Source organism: Hypanus sabinus, chromosome 16 (assembly GCF_030144855.1).
Source record: "Hypanus sabinus isolate sHypSab1 chromosome 16, sHypSab1.hap1, whole genome shotgun sequence".
In the NCBI taxonomy this organism is placed as follows: Eukaryota; Metazoa; Chordata; class Chondrichthyes; order Myliobatiformes; family Dasyatidae; genus Hypanus; species Hypanus sabinus.
The window spans coordinates 38,494,179-38,515,995 of record NC_082721.1 but is presented as its reverse complement, the minus strand read 5'-3'; the positions used below and the strand labels follow the sequence as shown (position 1 = coordinate 38,515,995).

General features: G+C 41.7%; 1 protein-coding gene across 4 annotated transcripts in view; it reads left to right on the top strand.

Annotated features, from left to right (window-relative positions):
* shdb (Src homology 2 domain containing transforming protein D, b) overlaps positions 1-21,817 on the top strand; it is a 347,526-nt gene that overhangs the window by 103,513 nt on the left and 222,196 nt on the right. For all 4 annotated transcript variants that reach the window (XM_059991612.1, XM_059991613.1, XM_059991610.1 and 1 more), the window contains exon 3: positions 11,949-12,078. In XM_059991612.1, coding sequence (XP_059847595.1) covers positions 11,949-12,078 — 130 coding nt within the window. The remainder of the gene's footprint in view (positions 1-11,948; positions 12,079-21,817) is intronic.

Below are 21,817 nucleotides of genomic sequence, written 5' to 3'. Positions count from 1 at the left end.
ACCTACCGAAATAAACCACCTCACATCTGGGTTGAACTCCATCTGCCACTTCCCAGCCCAGTTTTGCATCCTATCAATGTCCCGCTGTAACATCTGACAGCCCTCCACACTATCCACAACACCCCCAACTTTTGTGTCATCAACCTTTGTCTCATCTGGCATAGCTGCAACTGGAAGTGAGACTGTTAAGCTTTTTTTTGGTTTCCATTCCCTCACACCCATCTCTGCATTCATTTGCACGGCAGATGTCTGTAGAGCTCAGGCAGCTCCCGCAAAGTGGCTGTGCACTCCTGGGATCTGCGACAACGCGGCATCAGTAACATGCACTTGAAGGCTAATTCCTTATCAAGAAGACCCCACGTCAGTGGATCATATTTCAGGTTTATAATTGCAGTCCCCATAGAGTTGAGAAGTAATAAAAAGAGTTCCATTTATTCTTGAGCTGAGGAGATTGCAAAGTACTTTGCATCCCAATTTAGCTGTTTAATCAATAACAGGATGTTGGAAAAATGGCAACTATTATGTCTCTAACAAGATCCCACAAACAGCACTACGATAATGACCAGATAGTTTGTTTATAAATGTAGTCTGAGGGATAATTTATTGGTTCAGCTGAATAATAAGTATGGCAATTCTCTTTGAAGCATGGTAGCATAGAGGTCAGCATAATTCCATTACAGCGCCAGCTGCCTGGATTCAAATCTGCCACTCTGTAAGGAGTTTGTACGTTCTCACTATGATTGTGTGGGTTTCCTCCTACATTCCCAAGATGACAGGTCAACAGGTTAATTGGTCACAGGGGTGCAATTCCGCAGTGCGGGATCATTGGGCCGAAAGGGCCTATTACGTGCTGTATCTCTAAATAAATAGAATTATAGTACAGCATCTGAGACAGCCTTCAGTTTTGTTTGTAAGACGTAACTTTCTCCCTGTATCAGTGCTATGTGCTTCTAGAATGCAGTACTGAAGGATTTAAGTTCTGACCTTGACACATCAGGCTCTGCATCGTAGATGCTTCCTGCACCCATGCCGAGCTCGTCAATTTCATCAGCTTTGCATTCCAGTTCCATCCTGTCCTCAGATTTACTTGGTCCATCTCCAACACCTCTCTCCCCTTTAATTGGGGACAGGTTACACCAGTCAGCAATTTTTTTCAATTTTGCTTCCTCGCAATTATTTTTTGGTTATGATAGACCGCTTGAAGTTGAACTCAAACATAAATTCAGACTACTTGTATCATGTAGGAACTTGGAGAAACAAGAAATTAACTTTTATGGACTATAATTCATTTAATTGCTTTACGGTGCTGATGCTTAGCAATAGTTCAACTAATCTAAAAATGTTTTGATGATTTTCGTTTGTACTCAGTGTCTGAGTCTTCTCACTTGCGTCCAACAATAATTAGCCAGCGTTGATGGATTCCATTTGCCCTGATACCATTTCTCCATGACCTCAATGTCTTGGTGGAACCTGTCACCACGCTCATCACTGACAGCGCCAAGATTTGCAGGGCTGAAGTCTAAATGGGAATGCAGAAAATGAATCTTTTATGACATGTTGCACTTCATGGTTTTGTATGCTCGAGGCATGTTGTCAACCAGCTGCATGTAATTTGGTGCTCTGTAGTTGCCAAGAAATTTTTCAACAACATCTTTGAATGACTTCCATGTGATTTTCTCCAGTCCACACTAGAAGTTTTTTAAATTGCCTGTCATTGATGACCTGTTTGATTTGTAGAACAAGAAAAATGCCTTCCTTAATTTTGGTGTCAGTTATTCTGGAAAACATCTGCCTCGAGTATTGAAATCCTTCATGGAAATTTTTTGTGCCTGCTGACCACAGGTTCCATCCTTGCAGCCTTGAACCCAGTAATTTTGCTTATGCCTTTGACAAACTGAAGTCTCTCACTAGTCAGTTAACAGATTGAATTATCAGATGAGGCTCACTCAACATAAAGGGTTCAAAAGCTGGATCAGTATCTGTGTCATTTTCCATTCCTGGCTCATGCATTGCAGCATCTTTGTCTGCCTCCACTAGATTCCACATCTTTGGTGGCTTTGGTGCTCAAAGACTATTGTCATGCAGCAAATATCTCATGGCTGAAGGGACTTCGGGGTATTGAATGGTTTTCTTGTTTAAGCAGAGAAACCAGACACTTTGGTCAGATAATAGTAGCTGTCTTCTACACGAAGACAAAGAAGGATCTACACGATCCTTCTACTCTCACCGTAACATCGGGACAGCAATTGGTGTTGACTTCCGAGGACCTCTGCGCCAAACTCAAAGATCGATAGTGCCTGTTGCGCAACAAATGTGAGAAGTCAAACACGAGGAAATCTGCAGATGCTGGAAATTCAAACAACAACACACACAAAATGCTGGTGGAACACAGCAGGCCAGGCAGCATCAATAGGGAGAAGCGCTGTCGACGTTTCGGGCCGAGATCCTTCGTCAGGACTGTGAGAAGTTCAGGTTTTCTCTCAGTCGCCAATTTTACACCCAAAGTGGAGCTCATAGGCTTTCTTAATTAGATTAGTCTCGTGCTCTGTCTTTGAGATTTAAGTGCATACTCACTACAAATGTAACAGAAAGTATTACGACAGTTGCAATATTGGCCAGACATTTTGCTATCACAAATACTCCTGAAAATATAATTAATTCATTTTAATAAGTACGCACAATATGCTATGTGCGTAGAGTATGCATATTAACGTGATTGCAAACGGATGTGCATGTAGAATAGTATATGTGCGCGTAATGCTTTTATACCCTTTCTAAAACCTGTCCTGCCATGCAGCATCTGCTGAGCTTAAGCATGCCTGAGCAAAATAGAAAACTTTTCAGCTTACATTGTGGGCAACATTTCAGTTGGCTTGAATTATGAGTTGAAATAACAAATACAGGTGACTTTAAAAAGTGGTCCATAATAGGGAAATTGCGTGGTAATTTTCATGATCAGCAACCCAAAATCCATTAAGATACACCGAAGAGTATTTAGGAAGCAACATATTTGCTATCCAGTGTTATCTACTGGTATATTTTATAAATCTACTGCCTTTCACAGGCATCTTGACTATATCTCTGTGCACCCTGCCACTTGCAAAAATGCTATTCCCTTTTTTCAGTTCCTCCATCTTCACCACATCTGTTTTCAGGACGAGTCTTTCTATTCAGAACATCTGATATGTCCTCCTTCAAAAAGCACGGCTTCCCTTTCACTAACAAAAATGTTGCCCTCACCTGCACCTGTTGCATTTCCCACAAATCTGCCCTCACCCCATATTCCCGCCACCATAGCAGGGATAGTGTTCCCCTTGTCTTTACCTACTACCTCACGAGTCTCTGCACCCAGCACATTATTCTCCGTAACTTCCACCATCTGCAATGTGATCCTACCATTAAGCACACCTTTCCCTCCCTCCCCCGCCCTTCACCACTTACTGCTAGCATTGCTCTCTATGTAACTGATTTCCAGCATCAGCAGAAAAATTCTAGTGAGTTTAATTCCATTGGTGGTTATCAGTAGTGAATTTTAAATCACAGCCTTGAGTCTCCGAAGTGAGGCTTGAACCCACAGTCATTTGACTGGGAGAAGGGAATTCTCTTAACTGCATCATTTACTACACTAGGGAGACAAAATGCTAAGATTTGCTACTATTTGTTCATCTTCGCTTTAAGACACACTGGCTTTAGACACAGGATTCAGCCGTGAGAATTGTCAGGAGGAATGGTTCTTGCTTATCAAGGTTCATGCTGAGGAGCTGAGTAACAGAGGACTCTCTTTAATTAATGGCTGTTCCCAGGAACACATACTGAGACAAAGCATCAAGTGCAGGAGCAAGGTCAATGAAAGGTGCATATTGGTCTGCCTGAAATCTGTTGGTCTTCCAGTGCAAGGAGATGTCCAATAGTGAATGCAGCCACCTGGCACATTGCAGTCTTCAGAAGGGATTGAAGCTTGGTGCTGCCAATACAAAGGTTTTGTGGGGGAAGGACTGCAGTTCTGTCACCACTGGACACGGAGGGGCTGCACCCTGTGTAATACCCCCTTAAGCATCAAAGCATCATAGAATATACTAAGTGATGGTCCAATGAATGTACTGGCTTCCCAAAACTATATACTTGAATGTAATCAAAGCTGGGTACTGATTTGTATTTCTTGTATATACTTTTTGGAATCATTTATTTATTTAAGAAAAGTTGGCAAGGAGCAAAGAGGAAGGCCATTTCATTTATTTTTTTATTAATTTGACTCCCAGAGTAGTACTTATTGTATGTGTGCTTTTCATGCTGAAAGCAAAAGGAAGGTGAGAGCTTCCTCATGTAAGATGCTTGTGAACTATCGACAGAAGGTGAGAGATGGCCAGTTGCTGTGGGGCTTTGTTGAAGCAAACATTAGTTACAATATGTTCGTGTTCATTGAATGTGAGGATATCTGACAGGCTGACATCGCAAATAGATAATCCTTCACTTTGTGTTTGTTCTGAGGGCTGGACTGTTCATGTTGAGCAAGTGTGGGAATACACAGCCCAGTAGCGGTGTGCTACACGCAGCGCTGCAATAACGACACGGAGTCGGCGAGCTGCAGTCGCAAAAAGAGATTTATTCAAACTTCGCGGCCTCGCTTTAAAGCCTTCCTGATCCCGCCCTCCCCGGGCGGGAAGTGCTGTATTCACAGTCCCGTCACGCGCGCAGGATTTTCCCCTTGCTGGTGAAGCAGGCTTGGCATCCTCTTTGGGACCGGCCTCAATGCCAGCGTACGCCACTTTGTGAGCTGGTTCGAGTGCGCTGGGAAGTGGGTTGCCATAGCCCTATTATAATGAAGATCCTTCAACCGTGAAATACCCGAACTGTCCTCTTATTTTATCAGCTGCTGTGTAAGTACAGGGTAAGGGTTGTGTTACATTGGCAGTTTCAACCACAGATCTCACCAGCAGCCCAGCTCAGCAAATCCAGCAGGCGTCAGGAAACGTAGAGGAGGCTTGACCCAAAGGCAGACCAGCGGAGTCAATTTAGCAGTAAATGATATTTCACTCATAAACTGCAAAGTAACGAGCCATGAGGGGCCGCAAAACAAGAAACAGCTGATAATAACATGAGGTTACTGAAGGCTAAGAGCAGCTGGATGATTCTATGAGTGAACAAGGATTGTGGATGAGAGCTTAAACAGATTTAAATAGGCTGCAGGTGATGAGTTGGAAATGAGTGGCAGGTGATTGCTGTTAGCTGGGTGGAGACTGGGAGACGCCTGACCTTGCAAGCCTAACAGAACTCCGCTCTCTGACCCCCCTATCCTATGGCTGGCAATCGATGGCTGAGATGGGTCTGGAGGAACTCCTTGATGGAAAATAGATCCCTGATGAAACTAGCTGGCAACCAAGACCTCTCCTCTGGGCCATAAACTTCCCAGTAGACCAGTAGGCTGAAGACCCCATCTGCAATGATGTCATCCATCAACCAGCAGACTGGGTACACTGGATCATTTTTGCAGGCACTGATGGGTGGAGTGGTCCAAGGACAACAGTCTTGAGGCAGGACACGTGGAAGGTAAGTGGGTTGATGCAAGGGTAATCTTAAGGGGATTAATGAACTGGAGTGACGTTTTGTAGGAGTTGGAGCACAGGGGCAGATCTCGGGTGGACAGTGGGACATGGTCCCCAGGCTGGAGTAGTCTGGCTGGACACAGACAGTGATCAGCTTGGTGGGAGAAAGTATGGCTGGCAGCTAGGATGGTCCTCTATGTCCTTGTCCAAGCATTCTGGCATCAGAGAACCAGAGCTCTGGTGGATAGGACCTTCACCGTTGGCTGCTCTGTGGGGAACCACGGGGTTTGGTAGCCATGAAGCACTTAAAAGAATGACGTACCTGTGGCAGAGGAGGTGTGTAGACTGGGGGACAGCTCAGCCTGAAGCAGATACTTCATCCATGTGGAAGGGTTAGAGGTGGTGAGGCATCATAGAAACTTCTCCACTTGCTGAGTTTCTCTTTCTGGCTGACCATGGTTTGCAGGTGATGGCTAGAGAACAAACTCATTGGGGTGGTGAGGAGGGAGCAGAAGGCTCACCAGAGGCAGGAGATGAATTGTGGGCTTTGGTCCGACAGTGCCCAGGGGGAATCTGTACAAGAGAACCAGGTCTGCTGTCTCAGCAGCTGACAGAAGTATAGGGAAAACAATTACGTGGGCCATCTTGCAGAATCACTTTACCACTATCATGATCACCATGGACCTATCAGAAGGTGGAAAACGTGTGATGAAATCCATAGCGATGTAACCACAGGAGCCCAGAGGGCCACTGATTGGAGGAAATGCAATGGGCTGGAGCGACGAACTGACATACATCAGTAATCATGCTGGGCCACCAGAACCAGCACCACAGAAAATCTAGAGTTCATTGTGCGCCTGCATAGCCAGACAGGGGTGAGGAGTGGAGCCACTAGAGTGCTTCAGAATACGTGGCCGCTAGCACATAAGTGCGGTTGTCAGACCTGTTGGCGGGAACAGGAATATGTTATAGGGCTTGGCAGATCTGGTTCTCAAGATCCCAGATGATTGTGGTAAGTTTCTATGATGGAATTTTGGGCAGAGGGTTGATCTCCATTTCTGTTGGGACAAACTGTCCTGACATGGCATCTGCCTTAGAGTTGTTGGAATGTGTCTGTAGGAGATGAAGTTGAATTGTTCAAAGAAAAGAGCCAAGCGAGTCTGAAGTGGGCTGAATTGGCAGGTCTGTTGTATGGATATGAGGTTCTGGTGGTCAGTCCAGATCAGGAAAGGCTTGATGTATCTATTCCTCCAAGGCCCATTTAATGACAAGTCACTCCCTGTCTCCTACTGCATAACGTAACTGTGTGCAGTTGAATTTGCATGAGATGAAGTCACAAGGATGTGTCTTCCTGTCCAGTCCTCACTGGGAGAAGATGGCCCCAGCACCCAGAAAAGGGATGGAGGGGTTTGGGTGACAGAGAATAGTGAAGCATCTCTTGAGCTCCTTGAAAGTGTGGTACATGCAGTAGATGAGGTTATCTTTGAGGGAGGTGAGAGGAACAGTGATTTGGCTGTGGTTCCTGATGAAACGGCGGTAGAAGCTGGGGAAGCTCAAGAAGTACTCTGGTCATTTTAGGGAGTATTGTTGGGGACATCCAACGACCGTGCACACTTTCTCTGGGTCCATGGTTATGCTTTGGGGAGTACGGACGTAACCCAGGAAGCAAAATGACTGAGGTGTGGAACTGGCATTTTTCTCACTTGCCATACAGTTGGTTTTCGAGCAGGTGCTGAAGGAATGAAGGGATGTGAGGACATGGTTTTGGAGTTTCTTAGAGAAGATGAAGATATCATTAAGGTAGAAAAACACGTACCTGTGTAGTCTGTCATAGAGGATCTCTTTGACGAAGGCTTGGAAAATGGCTGGACTGTTGTAAGATCCAAAAGGCATCACCAAGTATTCACCGAGGCCAGTGGGTGATATGAATGCCATCTTCCACTCATCCCCCTGGCAGATGCAGATCAGGTTGTACACACTCTTCAGATCCAGATTGGTGAAAATCCAGGCTTGGCGGAGTGTTTCGAATGTGCTAACCCTTAAGGGGAGAGGGAAGCAGTTCTTAACGGTGATTCAGTGATTTTGTTGAGTCCACGGTAGTTGATGCTGGGCCAAAATCCCCATTCTTTTTGACAGAATAAATCGGCACCAGCTGGGAACGGGGTCCAAGCTGCACTCACAAAGTCAGTTCAAAATGTTCCTTGCTGTGCTGGAATCCACCAGAACCTTCTATGTGCGTAAAACTATTGGGGTGTGGTGGAGGACAGAGCAATGAGTTGAGATATGGTGCTGGAACAAGAGGGAGCTTACCAGGTTGAAGGGCCTTCATTTCTACCTGGTGGTGCCATTTTGCTGGATGCAGTGGGCATTTGATTCGTGAGTGCTCGGCAGCTCTCCAATAAGCGCAAAAGTTGTATCTCCACCAATGCTTGCTTCTTGGGGGGTTCAAGGGATCTGCCCCTACCTGTGTGTGTTCTGGAGGCATTGATGATGAGGTTCTCCCTGATGATCTGGCAGGTCGTTCCATAAGACACTTGTCAACTTAAAGGGCCAGAGTGATGTGTGTTTGAGATTGGTGGACATCTCCTGGGTAGAGTGCTCATCTTTACAGTCCTCCAAGAGGTCATAATTGTAATAGGACGGCAGCAGTTCTGCATTCCAGCTACTATCTGTTGCGAGGGTCCTGAATTCCACAGTATAATCCAAACTGAGCATGAACCTTGGCGCAGGCAAAGTATCCGATCCTCTGCCCTCTTCCACTTCCCTGATTATCATAAGCCCAGCGCACCTCAGCAGTGAATTCCTCAAATTTATTGCAACTGGTTTTATTGTCCCAGTTTCAGTACATTGGGCACTGATGCAGGTCAGAGCTTGCACAGACAGGCGAGTTTTGATTCAGTCCATAGAATACAGAGATGGCTGGAGCTCGAAGTTGCGGCAGTGGGTTGGGTATCTGTCAAAGCGTTCAGGCATTGGAATCTGGGACTCCGAGTGAGGAGGTCAATTGCTGTATTGAGACAGAGAGTTGCTTGAGAGGGCCAAGCAGTTGGCCAATGGTTTCCTGTTGCTTCGAGGTCGCGTGCTTCAGTTGACGACTGACTTCCTTTAGGCAAGTGTACTCTGCTCGGTCAATCATTGGTTCACTCTTCCTGTCGGGAAATGGAGAGGAGGGTTGTCTCAAAAACAGAGCAACAGGGTCAATTTAGTTGTAAGTGCTATTTTACTGATAAACTGCAAAACAATAGACCACGAGGGGTCACAAAACAAGAGAGAACAGGTATTTAACATGACAAGGTAACTGAAGACTAGGAGCAACTGATTGAGGCTGGCTGGTTCAATGGATGAACAAGGATTGTGGAGGAAAACGGGGGGGCAGGTGGCTCCCCTTAGCTGCATGGACACTGGAAGGTGCCTGTCTGTGTAGATCTGCCAACTGGATTGCTTTGTGGTCATCACAAAAGACCCATGCATCTTCCTAACAAAAATGGGTATTAGAAATTAGTGTCAGGAATATAATAAGCTGACTCGACACTGGTAATTGTTTATCTACCCAATGTATTGAAACTTCTCTGATTTTTTTTTTGTGGATATATTCACCCATCGAGGATTACTTATAAACAACTTCTGTTAGAACTAACTCCTCATTGTCTCATTTGTAAAAGTATTGGTCAGGGTATCATACAGTTGGGAGATTCCAGCTTCATCATGAATCTGCGGAGAGTTGACAAAGTGGTGATGCTAGTGATTTGGTAAAACTGACCACTTTGCACTTGAATTTAAAAAGAATAACATTAATTATTTTGGTTAGAATTACTTCACTTATCGCATACAATTAATGAAACTGAATCTCTGATTTGGTTCAATTTGCGTGCTTCGCTATGTGTTCTTTTAACAGTTGATGACTTTACAACCTATGCAATATTCCCCTCCCCTCCTATTGCAGAGAACAAATGTTAAACTAATGATTCTAATCCTATTAATTTCCTGCCAGCTGGTGAGTTTGTAAGTGTGGAGGGATATTTGCAAAATAATTGGTCAGTTTTCAGAACCCATAAGTTAGCATTGAAATGGAACTCCAGTATAAGCTAAAGGAAAGTCGAGCACCTCAGATGCTGACAATCTGAAATAAAGACAGAAAATTCTAGAAATACTCAGCGGCTTAGAAAGCATCTGTGGAAACAGAAACAGAGTTAACATTTCTGGTCAAAGAGTCTTGAAGGAGTCTAATTCTATCGGCCTCCTGGTATCTCTGCAGCATCCAACCAACTCTCCACTGTCCTGATGAAGAGTCTTTGACACGAAATGTTACCTCTGTTTCTCTTTCTACAGATGCTGACTGACTGCAGGGTGTTTCTGCTTTTATTTTTATATCCATTGGAATCTTCAGGAGGGGAGAAATATTGGAGTGGACTTACAAAAGCAATCCTTAAAAATTCTTCCCTCGATAAAGATAATTAACATTTTGAATATTATAAAATTTAAGAAAATGAATTAAATGTGGAATTTGTTGTGTGAGAAGTTTCAAAATATAATGGATATCAAACCCTTATTAATAGCCTAATGGAGATTTAATTCACTTATATAAAATTCCAATTCATTAGTCTGGCAGCCTCTTAGCAGAGGGTGACTCACTCCCTGTCCCATCAAAGCTTGTTTACATAACATATTTAATGGGAGAAACATTCAAGGGGACTTCTCAAAAAGAGTGATTAGATTGAAGTGGACACTGAGTCAAGTAAGAAGACATTAGGATGCTTGATTGAAAGCCCAGTTAAATAAATGGATTTTAAAGAGCAGCATGAAAGCAAAATGGCAGAGGGACTTTGAGGAGATATTTCCAGAGAGCAAAAATTCCACTTTTAAAAGCAGGGCCAGAACTGATGTTGTGTAGGGAGAGGGAGATGCACATTAGAGAGAATGTTAGAAGCACAATGATTTGGATTCAGAGTTACGAAATTACAGAGCTAGAGAAGGGAAAAGTATTGACTAATTAAGCAGTTTTAATTTTGATGCATTTAACAACTGAGGACCCAAGGATTGGATGATGTATGAAGAGGATTTTCTGAAGTATACAATTTGAGCAGAAAAACTTTGCATGATCTGAACATTGGACAATATCAAGTAGAGAAGTTGAAGAAATGGAGTCTAATAAGAATGTGATCAGGGTTTGAGGAAGCATGAAGGCAAGTGGAAAACTTGGTAAAAGTGGACAGCCTTTGCAGTGGAGAGGATGTAAACTGGAACCATATAGCGCATGGAATAGAAGTGGAGACTCTGAGAAATCTGGTTCATTGATCAGGGCACATTCAGAGTGCAGATGTCTCCAGGTTACAGAAGGATTGTATTTCTGCAACTGGGATAGATCGTGAGCTGGAAATGTGGCCGGGAGGCAGAAGATATGTGCAGCCCTGTTTTCCAAACACTCATCTCTCTTTTGTATATACAGGCTATACATGTCAGGTGTTCATCACCTGGGGAGGGCCTCTAATATGAAACTGCACTGGACTGAATTTCTTGCCCAGATTGTATAATGTTCTAACATTCATAACACAAACTAAAACATAGTCTCTGCTGGGTGAGGTTCCAGAGGTACACTGAGCTGATGGATATATAGGATGTGAAGTAAGAAACCACTATATAAACTAAACTCATCTATTTTGTATCTGTTTAGCACAAAGCCTACAATTGATAAATCAATAGCTAATTCTGGTCCAGTATAATCCTAATCAAAGTATGATTGCTTCTCCCAAAGTCAGCTCCTACTTATCACGCTAAGTCTTTGCATTCGAGCACTATTTACTCAAACACACCCAGGTATCCATGTACCCTAGCTAAAGGAGAATGAAAGTTAGTGAAGGCACTTTTGGTTGAATGTCTCTCCATCTTATAAAAAGTTAGTTAAGACTTAGTGTGGAATTCGTTCCAGTTATCAATTCCTGCCAAGACATTCGTCCCGATTAAGGGCCTCAGCCCAAAATATCGACTGTATATTCTTAACCATAGATGTTGCCTGGCCTGCTGAGTTCCTCTAGCATTTTGTGTGTGCTGCTAGGTAACTCTAAGGTTTTCGACTTCAAATGACTTAAGGACCAACCACAAAAACAAATAAAGCAGGAGGAAAATTCCATAATCCTGATTGTATATTCTATTTAACTAAGATAGCAAGCACCAGCAGGTCCCCATAATCTGTGCGAAGAAAAACTTCATTTATGTCCTGGGTTCGACGTGGATCGAGATGAGAGGGAGGCGCCAGCATATGTCAATAATTTGTTGATATTCCTTGTAAAATGCCCACAAAGATAAGGTGTACATCAAGCCCTCAAGAAGAGTATGGGGAAATTTGACAAACAACATCAATGTTCAACATCTTAGCTAATCAAAAAATCTGTTTTATTTTAAATCTAGACACTGCCTGATGATGATTATTCAGACCCTTTCGATATCAAGCACGATTCCAGAGGAGACACCATTGACAAAGAGCTCATTGAGAACAATGGCTACATGGAACCTTATGAAGCCCAGAGAGTTATTGCAGGTGAGTCTATTTATGACACTTGGCAAAAGAACAGGCAAGAATGAGGATTGTTTAGTATTAAGTGCAGTGAGTTGCAATTGATTGGTAGATCTAGGACTAATAGAGGTTCTAAGCTTACATTACTTGCTGGGTGTACTTCAGAGAGAGAAGGTGAAGATATTTTCTGTAGATCAGGTAAGATACAGTATGTGAAGTAAGATGGTTATGGAACTCCTCAAATCAGGAAGAATCAATGGAAGGAAGTGGACAGTCGATATTCTAGGTGAGACCTTTCACCTTGCATGTTGCTCCAGTCACCTATTTCCTTCAATAGGTGTTGTCAAATCACTGAGCTCCTCCAGCATCTTACTTATTGGTCTAGATTCAAACATCTGCAGTCTTTTCTGCCTCCAAGATAATGGGTGGTTCAATGGAGATTTCTAAATGATGAAATGAAGGATTCTGGAATCTCAACCACAAATTACAAGGTTTGCCTTTGTGTTACGCCACTGAAAATCTTTTGTAAAGATGACCATTTCATAAAAGTCCCAGAAATCTGATCAGGCTTAAGTCACCCTTTCTCCCTGTCATAAGCCATGAGGGTTTTTCTCTTGTTAAGCTTAGTTTGGGAAAACCTGGATTGATCACCATTGGTCACTCTTGAGACAAATGGGTCTCCTCAAAACAACAAAGAGCTGATACCACCACCTAGAAGTTCCTTACCTTCCATGCTGGTGATCCTGACCCAAGCCACATCAATACTTCCTGCAACCCTGACCCCCACCAAGGACCAGTGCAGACCCACTATGGTACATTATCCCCATCACCCTAATGGAGGTATTGATCTCTAACTTTAACTCCAACTTCTTCCCACCTCAGTACTAACTTTGTCATCAGCACCCATTTCTTGGCTGCAGTCCTGAATCCAGCCACACCCAATCCGATGCTTTGTTAGGATTCTGCTTCCATTTCCCAATCATCGGCCAATATTCCTTCCTCCCAACCCACCAAGGTCTTATTCAAAGCCTAGTCATTCAGTTTCCTACCTCCCCTGAACCCCAACGCACAGTCCTGGTCTTCCTTTTGCCCTGCCTTACGATAGTCATATTTGCCTTAACAAACCAGTAATTACCATTCAGGCTTTCTCCATAAACACTACCCACTTCCTGAAGCTTTCCTCAAGTCTGGATCCACAGAATCATATTATTCTGAAAAGATGCTGTGTCTAATCAGTCATACACAACAACTGAAGGAGACATAAGTGCCTCAATGCAAAACTCATTCAACACATGCACCTGCAATAAAACTTGTAGGAAGTCTTTTCAGTGCATTACCATTATCCAGAGAACAGAGATTTAAGGTAGTTGGCAAAATAACTGGGGACGTGATCTGAATCTTTTAAAACTGAATTGTTATGATGTAATGTGCTTTGAACTGCAGTTTCAATTGTACCTTAAAAATGAATTGGACATTTATTTGAAAAGCAAACATAATGAAGAGCTTTGGGGAATTAAAAGAAGAGCAGGAATTATTGAGAAGATTTTACAATGAACTAGCACAGATAAATGATCTCTCTGCTGTACTGTCCTCTGTATCTGTAGATATGCAGAGGCTATGCTTTCTGTGAGTATCATTGTATTTGGCAGGTTCAGCACTGAAAAAAGATTCTGCAGATCATATTGACACTTAGAACTTATATTGACTTCTTTCTCAATAGTCTGCTAAGCTTGAGGTTTTTTGTTCAATTCTGTAATTAATGGTTGATCAGGTACGTCAAAGCAGCTTGAAGTGTGTGCTAAGAGTTGGGGAGTGTTTTGGCACTTGGAGTTCTGATTTCCTTTCCCTTTATAACAATGGAAATCTGTATTATGGAGCTAAACTCTGCAAAATATAAGGCAAGGTAATCAGCTTTTTAAAATGCACATGGTTTCCAAAATATTTTTCATTTGATATCACCAAGGAAATATTACAAATCTGAATTCCAAAATCAAGTATTAACAGATTTCGGAAATCCAAAACAAGAAATGAATTGTTAAACATTTAGCAGGTCTGGCAGAAATCTGAGAGAAAGAGAGACCAAATTTGACAGAAGAAAACTAAAGTGTTATGGACCATCGCAGTGTCCAAGGACAAATTAGCTCAATTACCTTCTTTCCATCATGAGGACAAAAGAGGAGTAGTGTGCTGAATGCACAATAATCAGTTCTATCTGCAACTTCTCAGCATATAAGGTAACTCATATCCAATACAAAAAGTCCCAGACAACACACGGAGATGTATTCAAAATGGCTGCCTTAACATTCAATGATATTTGCATATGTAGGTGTCAAAATATCAACATTTTTGCACGAAGATTGACTCCTGCTGTGAGTGGCTTGCCTTCTAATACCCTGAAACCATCTACAAAAGGCAAACAGCAGCATGAGAGAACGTTGTTCACATGCTTGGAGAGTGCAGTTCCTTCAGAATGAGAAACCTGACACCTCTTAGCTCAAATCAGCTAGTCTGATTAGCAGCCCATCCACTACCCTAATCACCGATTACCTCTACCACAGGTGTTCCCAAACTGGGGTCCACAGACCCACTGCTTAATTGTATTTGTCCATGGTATAAAAAAGGTTGGGAATCCGTGCCCAGTACCATTCATCTAGGCTACTCTGATGGACCTCCCAAATCATGATGTTCGCCCCGAAGGACAAATGCCATGTTCCCTTTCAATTTTGCAAAATCCTGACTTCATGATGGTTTACATATCCTTCATTGCTGAGTCCAATCCTTGGAACTGTCTGGGCAATGGTATTACGGGTGCACATTGACCAGAAGCACCACACTTGCTGAAGGAAGTGGTTCGCCACCATCAGCACCACAAGGGCAATTAAGGATGGCTAATAAATGCTGGTATTTCCAGCAATTGCTACATCCCAAAAATATAAGCAAAGAGATATGGAGTTAATGTTTCTTCAGATCAATGCCGCTAGATCTGCTGAGAATTGCTAATATTCTGCTTTAAATTTTAGAATTATCTCCATGCAAAGCTGTCAATACAAACTCAGGCACTTCCTATTAAGTATTCCCTTTTCAAATGAGAAGACAGGCACATGAACTACACAAGATTTTCTTACAATTGAATGTAGATTTTAATAGGTTAATTGGAGCCAGTTTGAATTGAAAGAAGCCAGGAGAGAAGTCAGCTCTCCCATGAATTAAATCACAGGACCCCAAAGCTGCTTACCATTCTTCTATCCGTATTGGATTCTTAAATTTGAAACCTACCTTCCTGCTGCCTCTATTTCCATCATCCTATCTCCTGCCCTTTGCAATTAACTTGATTATTATTCATTGACCCTGTAATCTTTGTTTCAGTAGCAACTACTAAATGACCCAGTGAAAGATGTTGAATAAGTTCTGTCATGATAAAAAGAAAGAGCAAAGTATTTTCCATCACAACATACACATATTTCAATCAGAAGCTCTCTGTTACAGCTCAAGCGCTCCGGTTCAAGCATAATCAAAACCATTGGATTTGGTTTTTGTGGCAATGTGGAAATCATTAGTGACCATAATCCTCAAGGTTAAAATGTCTAAAAGCATATGCCATTCAGAAGAGAACGTAACTTCATTGCTCACCATATACGCGTGGCCATGTCCCTTGTTGTTGTACAGTAATGGATTGGTGTATTATAGGGCTTTCTGAACTTCTCAACTCATTTCGAGTGGATTATGCAGGATTGATTTGTATTATTGCAACAGTATATTAAGATCAATTTAAGTTGTATTAAACCCTGGTCGTGTTGAGCACTGCGATCTGACACATGGTATTGCTAGCTGTCAGCTTACCTTTTAACTAGGGACTTAATTGTTTTTTAATGACTCCTGGAAATACATACCACCAATCACTGACTCCAAGCAGTCTCCAAACTATTGGAAAATCTACCGCTTGTTATCTTCTACATTCAAAATAGGTCAATTACTGTCACTAAATGAAGAATTAAACCTGGGACATTAAAATAAAATGCCCCCCTACAACCATGAATTGGGATACAGACAAATATTAAAATAACTGTACTAAATAAAGTCCAACACTGGATTACCATGGACCTGCAGAAGAAAATCAGTGTCCAAAGTAACTGCTTTGCCTCTGATATAAGAACAATAAGAGTAAGTCATGTACTCCTGAAGATTACCCTGTCACTGATTTAGGTCAAGACTGATCTTGTGTATCCTTTGATTGCCTTGGTGGCCAAAAATCTATTCATGGATGAAATGGATAATGTGTCACTGAGCCCCACAGCCCTCTGAGGTAAATTCTTTCAAGTCATCTGCTGAAGTAAATTTCTTTTTATTTTATTGTAATTGGGAAGCCCCTTGTTCAGAGACTGTGCCCCCAATTGCCCTGTACTATGTTGCCTCAAGGCATCTGCTCTCTCATTCCCTTTCAGAATCATGTATGAGATAACCTTTCTAAAGTTCATGAAGCTCTGCAGATTGGAAACATGTCTTTCTGCTTATAGTGTCCGTACCATCCATTAAACACTAATTTACATTAATCTAATTTTATTCTCCCCACATTTTCCTCTACCCCTCCCAACTTCTAATAGTCATCTACACACTGGAAAAAAATTACAGTAGCCAGTTAACCTACCAATCATCATGCCTTTGGGATGAGAGAGGAAACTGGAGTACCCATAGATGCACACACAATCAGAAGGAGAACATGCAGACATTACGCAGACAGCACTGGATGTCAGGATTGAACCTGGATCTCTGCAGTTGTGAGGCAGTAGCTATATTATCTGTGTGGCTCTCCCATCAAATCTCCACTAGGTATGGGCCGATTTAATTCAATCATTTCATAGCTCAATCCTCTCCTTCTAGGAAGTAGCCAGGTAAACTAATGTGAACAGTACAGTATTTTCAAAATTGCTTAAGTTGTCTACTCCTGGTGAGCATTGACTAGAGTTCTGAACTCCTCAGCAAGACTTCCTGAATCCTTTGTACTCCAACTGTCCCCACCGTCCAGGACATTTTCAATAGGCAATGGCTCAAGAAGGTGGCTTCCATGATTAAGGACCTTCAGTATCTGGGACATGCCTTCTTCTCATCGTTACCATCGGGGAGGAGATAGAGGAAGCTGAAAACCCACACTGAGTATTTTAAGAACAGCTTCTTCTCCTCTGCCATCAGATTTCTGAGCGGTCCATGAACACCACCTCGCTACTCCTCGTTCGCACTATTTATCTGTTTGTTTATTTTTGTGACTTACAGTAATTGTTATGTCTTGCACTGCACTGCTGCCACAAAACACCAAATTTTCTGGCATATTGTCGGGGATAATAAACCTAATTGTGATACTTTTGTACATTAATGATTAATCATCTGAAATACTTGATGCACTTGTATCTTTGCTTTCTGTGTTTCTCAAAACTGCAAAGCCTCTGCACCTGTAGTTACTAGTTTCCCACCAACCCCCAAACAGTTTACTAATTATACTTACTCAAGGAAAAGATAATCCTTCACCACTGATCTTGTGCTGTCCTCAGATACTAGTGCCATTCCTGACTACCCTCCCCCCACCAACCCTATCTCCAAACTGTATCTTGTTTTGTCTTTTCCTCCAAGAATCAAGAACCATGGAAAAGTAATTTCTCAAACTTTGTCACGATGGAACTGTGTCCTTGTCAGTTCTATTACATTAAGCACATTTGTCTCTATTTGTGCCATTAATCCACCTGCTTGATTATAAACGCTCAATGCATTCTGAAACAACATAATCAATTTTAACTCCTAGTCTATTTTCCTTGAATTAATTTTGTTTACTGCTGCACTATTACCATTAAACTCTCTGTTTTTTTTCCTTTTCCATTCTCCTTGTCACTATTCAGTTGCTTGCTTTCTCCAGGACTTTCAGTTTTTCCTTAAATTCTGCGGCCATTTCCTTGCCTGGAACCCATCACACATTAATTAAAAGTCTATCTATAGTCCTGTGGAGACACAATAGTTCTCTCGATCTGATGCATTTCAGTCTGTTATAATCATTCTTTTTAAAGCACAGAACAACATTTTAAGTACTTACAGTCTTAAGCATAGTTGATCCATGTACGGGGGACATAAAGCAGCACCTCTTCTCCAAACATGCACACTCCCACTTTAACACTCTATTTATATTGCATTTAGTTGGGATCCAGGCTGTACACTCACTTTTATAACCCTTAAATGTTCTCAACATGTGCAATCCAAGAAATTGGCAATTTATCTTTCTCTTAAAATGTGAGGGTCGATGTTAATATCACTTTGACTCTAGGATAGTACTCTTAACCTCTGAATTAGAAGTTTGGTGGTGGTGAAGTTCCACTTCAGAGTTTGACATCTTGGCCTACGATGGCGTACCCAGGAACAATGGACCCAAATGTGTTTTGAATCGGGTATTCAACCGTGGTCCTGTCTGGCTGATTACTCAGATTTCAAGGAAGCTGAACAAGCAACAAGATGTGACTGATAGAAGAAATGTCACCTACAAAGCCAGTCTACTGACTGCGACGAGTACTATATTGGTCAAACAGGAAGAAAACTATTGTCTGGCTACACAAGCGTCAGCTTGCGAGCAGAAGGCAGGAGCCACTCTCGCTAGTATCAGCTCATGAAGATGAAGAAGGGCACCATTTCAACTGCATGACAGCCAGGGTCTGGCCTCAAGCAAGAACAAGAAAAGATTGAGAATTTCTGAAAGTGTGGTTCTCCACCGAAGGACCCATCAACAAACACGTCGACATAGATCTGGTATATGAACCATTATGGGAAAAAGAGAAACAACAACGTCAACAATCAACGAATCGCCAGTCATCTCAGGATCTGGACAGCAAGGCAAACACTCCCAATGGACCTCCCTTGAGGCGAGCCAATTAGAATCTTCTACTGCTAAACTGCTCACAGTGTTTTGAACCAGCCAACCAATCACAATGTCTAATCAATATCCACTCGGACGCCGGAGGAGTATATAAGCTAGCCTTCTGAGGAGGCAACTTGCTCAGACGATGGCTTCTTAATTGGAGCCGAAGCATCTGCGAACATTTTGCCAAGCTCGGCAATCATCCAAACTTCCAAATTTCAAGGAACTGTTTCTAGAAATATATTACACTTTAATATCTTGGCAATTAATGAAGAAAGTGGATCATCAATTGCCATCCTGACACCAAAGTTCGGTTTAAGCTGTCAAATGTTTTATTCAATGATACCATCGCTGTTATTGGGAGTTCAGTAAAGGCTAGTCATAAATGTACTACACTTTCATAATGAGTTTGATTAACCTGTTAAAAGGAGCTGGCCACCAGGGTACTTTTCATCTTCTATTGACTAACCATCCTGCATCAAAGACAGAGGCTTAAAATGTGTGTGGTTTCTAGAGAAAAACTCAGAACCACAGGCAGGTTGCAACTCCTGTGGGTCTCCTTACACTGATTTTGCCAATGTATGGTTACTCCTGGTCCTTTACATACTCTCTATAGCTACAAATGGGGAGCATTCTGATTATGTTATATAACTTACAGTAGGTGTGTACTGCCTTTTATAGGTGTATGTACTGCCTCTTGACATGTTATAGGGGGTACGTATTTGCTCCATTGCATTAAAGGCTGTATGCTTCTTTGAATTGTACTACAGCAGCGTGTATGCCTCGTGTTTCAGTTCTTGTCTTTTCTAAGAAAATATATACTTGCTATCTAGAGAGTGCAACGCAAGTTCACCAGAAATGCTCTGGGATGACAGGTTTGTTGCATGAGGGAGAGTGAGTAGATTGGCCTGTATTCTCCAGAGTTGAGAAGAATGAGAGGAAGTCCCAGCAACTAGAGCCAGACGTGACATTCTTAGATTAAGGGACTGTATATTTGAGACAGAGATGACCAGAAATTTCACCCAGAGATGGTGAATGTCAGGAATTCTCTTCTCCAGCTGGCCATGTAGGCTCATTTAATGAGCTCATACAATGAAGACTGATGGATTTCTAGATAAGGAAATTGAGTGATGTGAGGATAGTGTAATAAAACGGAGCCCAGGTTAGGATTATCCATGATCTCAAATGTGGAGCAGGCACAAGGGGATACTTCTAATTTCTATCTCCTTTGTATACTTAGGAGTAGTTGCCTTGTATATTATATTACAATAATGTGTATTGTCTCTGTATTTTACAGGACACTGCTTTGGATCTTGCAACATTATAGAATATTTACTGTCACTATTACAGTAAGAGTGTACACACTATCATCTTTTTCTGAAGGGGTGCACAGTATCTCTTGTCACAATATAAGGCTTTATATTACAAAGGCAACATACATGAATGAATTCTGCCCCTGTTCTTTAACAGGAATGTACATAATGCATATGAATATTTCTTATTATATTATGTAATTATGTTGCTGGCTTCATTTATCCAACATAGACATTGATTCCACTGTTTTTGTTTCTCATGACATAGATGGTATTCATTCCTTTCTGTCTTATTATTTTGTGAGTTGCTCTGCTTCTGTCTATAATATTTTAAAAGGAATAATACATATGAATAGGATTCCTGTCACTTTCTTTTTCATTATAAGTGTGCCTGTCCAAATTTATAATGAATAGGCCTCATGTAAATACTAGAGGGTAAAGTTAATTTCACTGTGACCAGTTAATGTAGGCAGTGTTCATTATTAATGTGAATAAAGAAATTAATAATAAATAATATGATGACAAAAAGAAAATGTATGACTTGCTCTGGAGGCAGAATTATATCTATGCTGACTAGTTCTTAATTCTCCCACTAAAACACAAGAAAATAAGAATAAGAAAAGACCACCGGACCCCTCCATCCTGCCCAAGATTCTATATGATCATGGGTGATTTGTCCTAGACCTCATCTCCTTTTTTTGTGCTAGTTTTCCACATACCATCAATACTTTATTTCAATATTTTATCTGTTCTTCCCCATGGTCAAGCTTCGACAATCTGCTGAACTAGAGATTTCCACAGATTTATCGCTCTTTGTGAGAAGAAATTGTGGCGCAACTTAATTTAATTGACTGTTTCATTATCTTGTAACTACGTAGCCTCTTTAATATGGATAAAAGAACTTTAGATGTTTGTGTCAGGTCAAACCTCTCAAAATAGGAATTAGCTTAGTGAATTTGTTCTGGATTGCCTCCAGTACTAGTTTATCCTTTTTTCAATCAGAGGACCGAAATTGTACACAGAACTCCATGTGTGGCCTTACCAAAACTCTGTACAATTATAACAATTTTTTTTGTTTTTGAAATTCCAACCCTCTTTCAGTAAAGGCCAATATGTCTTTTCCTTTGCTAACTCCTAGCTGCAAGGCATTTTAAGATTCATGCACAGGAACATCTAGATCCCTCTGTACTCTATTAATTTGCAATCTCTCCACATTTATATAAAAATGTTTGCCTTTAGATTTCTCTTACAGAATTGCATGACCTCACATTCCTCACTTTAATGTCCATTTGCCAAGCTTTTGCCCCTTTTTTTCAGCCTACCAATATGTTCCTAGTTCAAATATCCTTATTGAAGCATGCCCTCCCAAATATCTTTGTGTTGTCAGCTAACTAACTTTTGCTTTTACACCTGTACATTATAACACACGCAAAATGCTGGAGGAACTCAGCAGGTCAGGTAACATCTATGGAAAGGAATAAAGTCAACATTTTGGGCTGAGACCCTTCATCAGGACTGGAAAGGAAGGAGGAAGAATCCAGAATAAGGTGAGGGAAGGGGA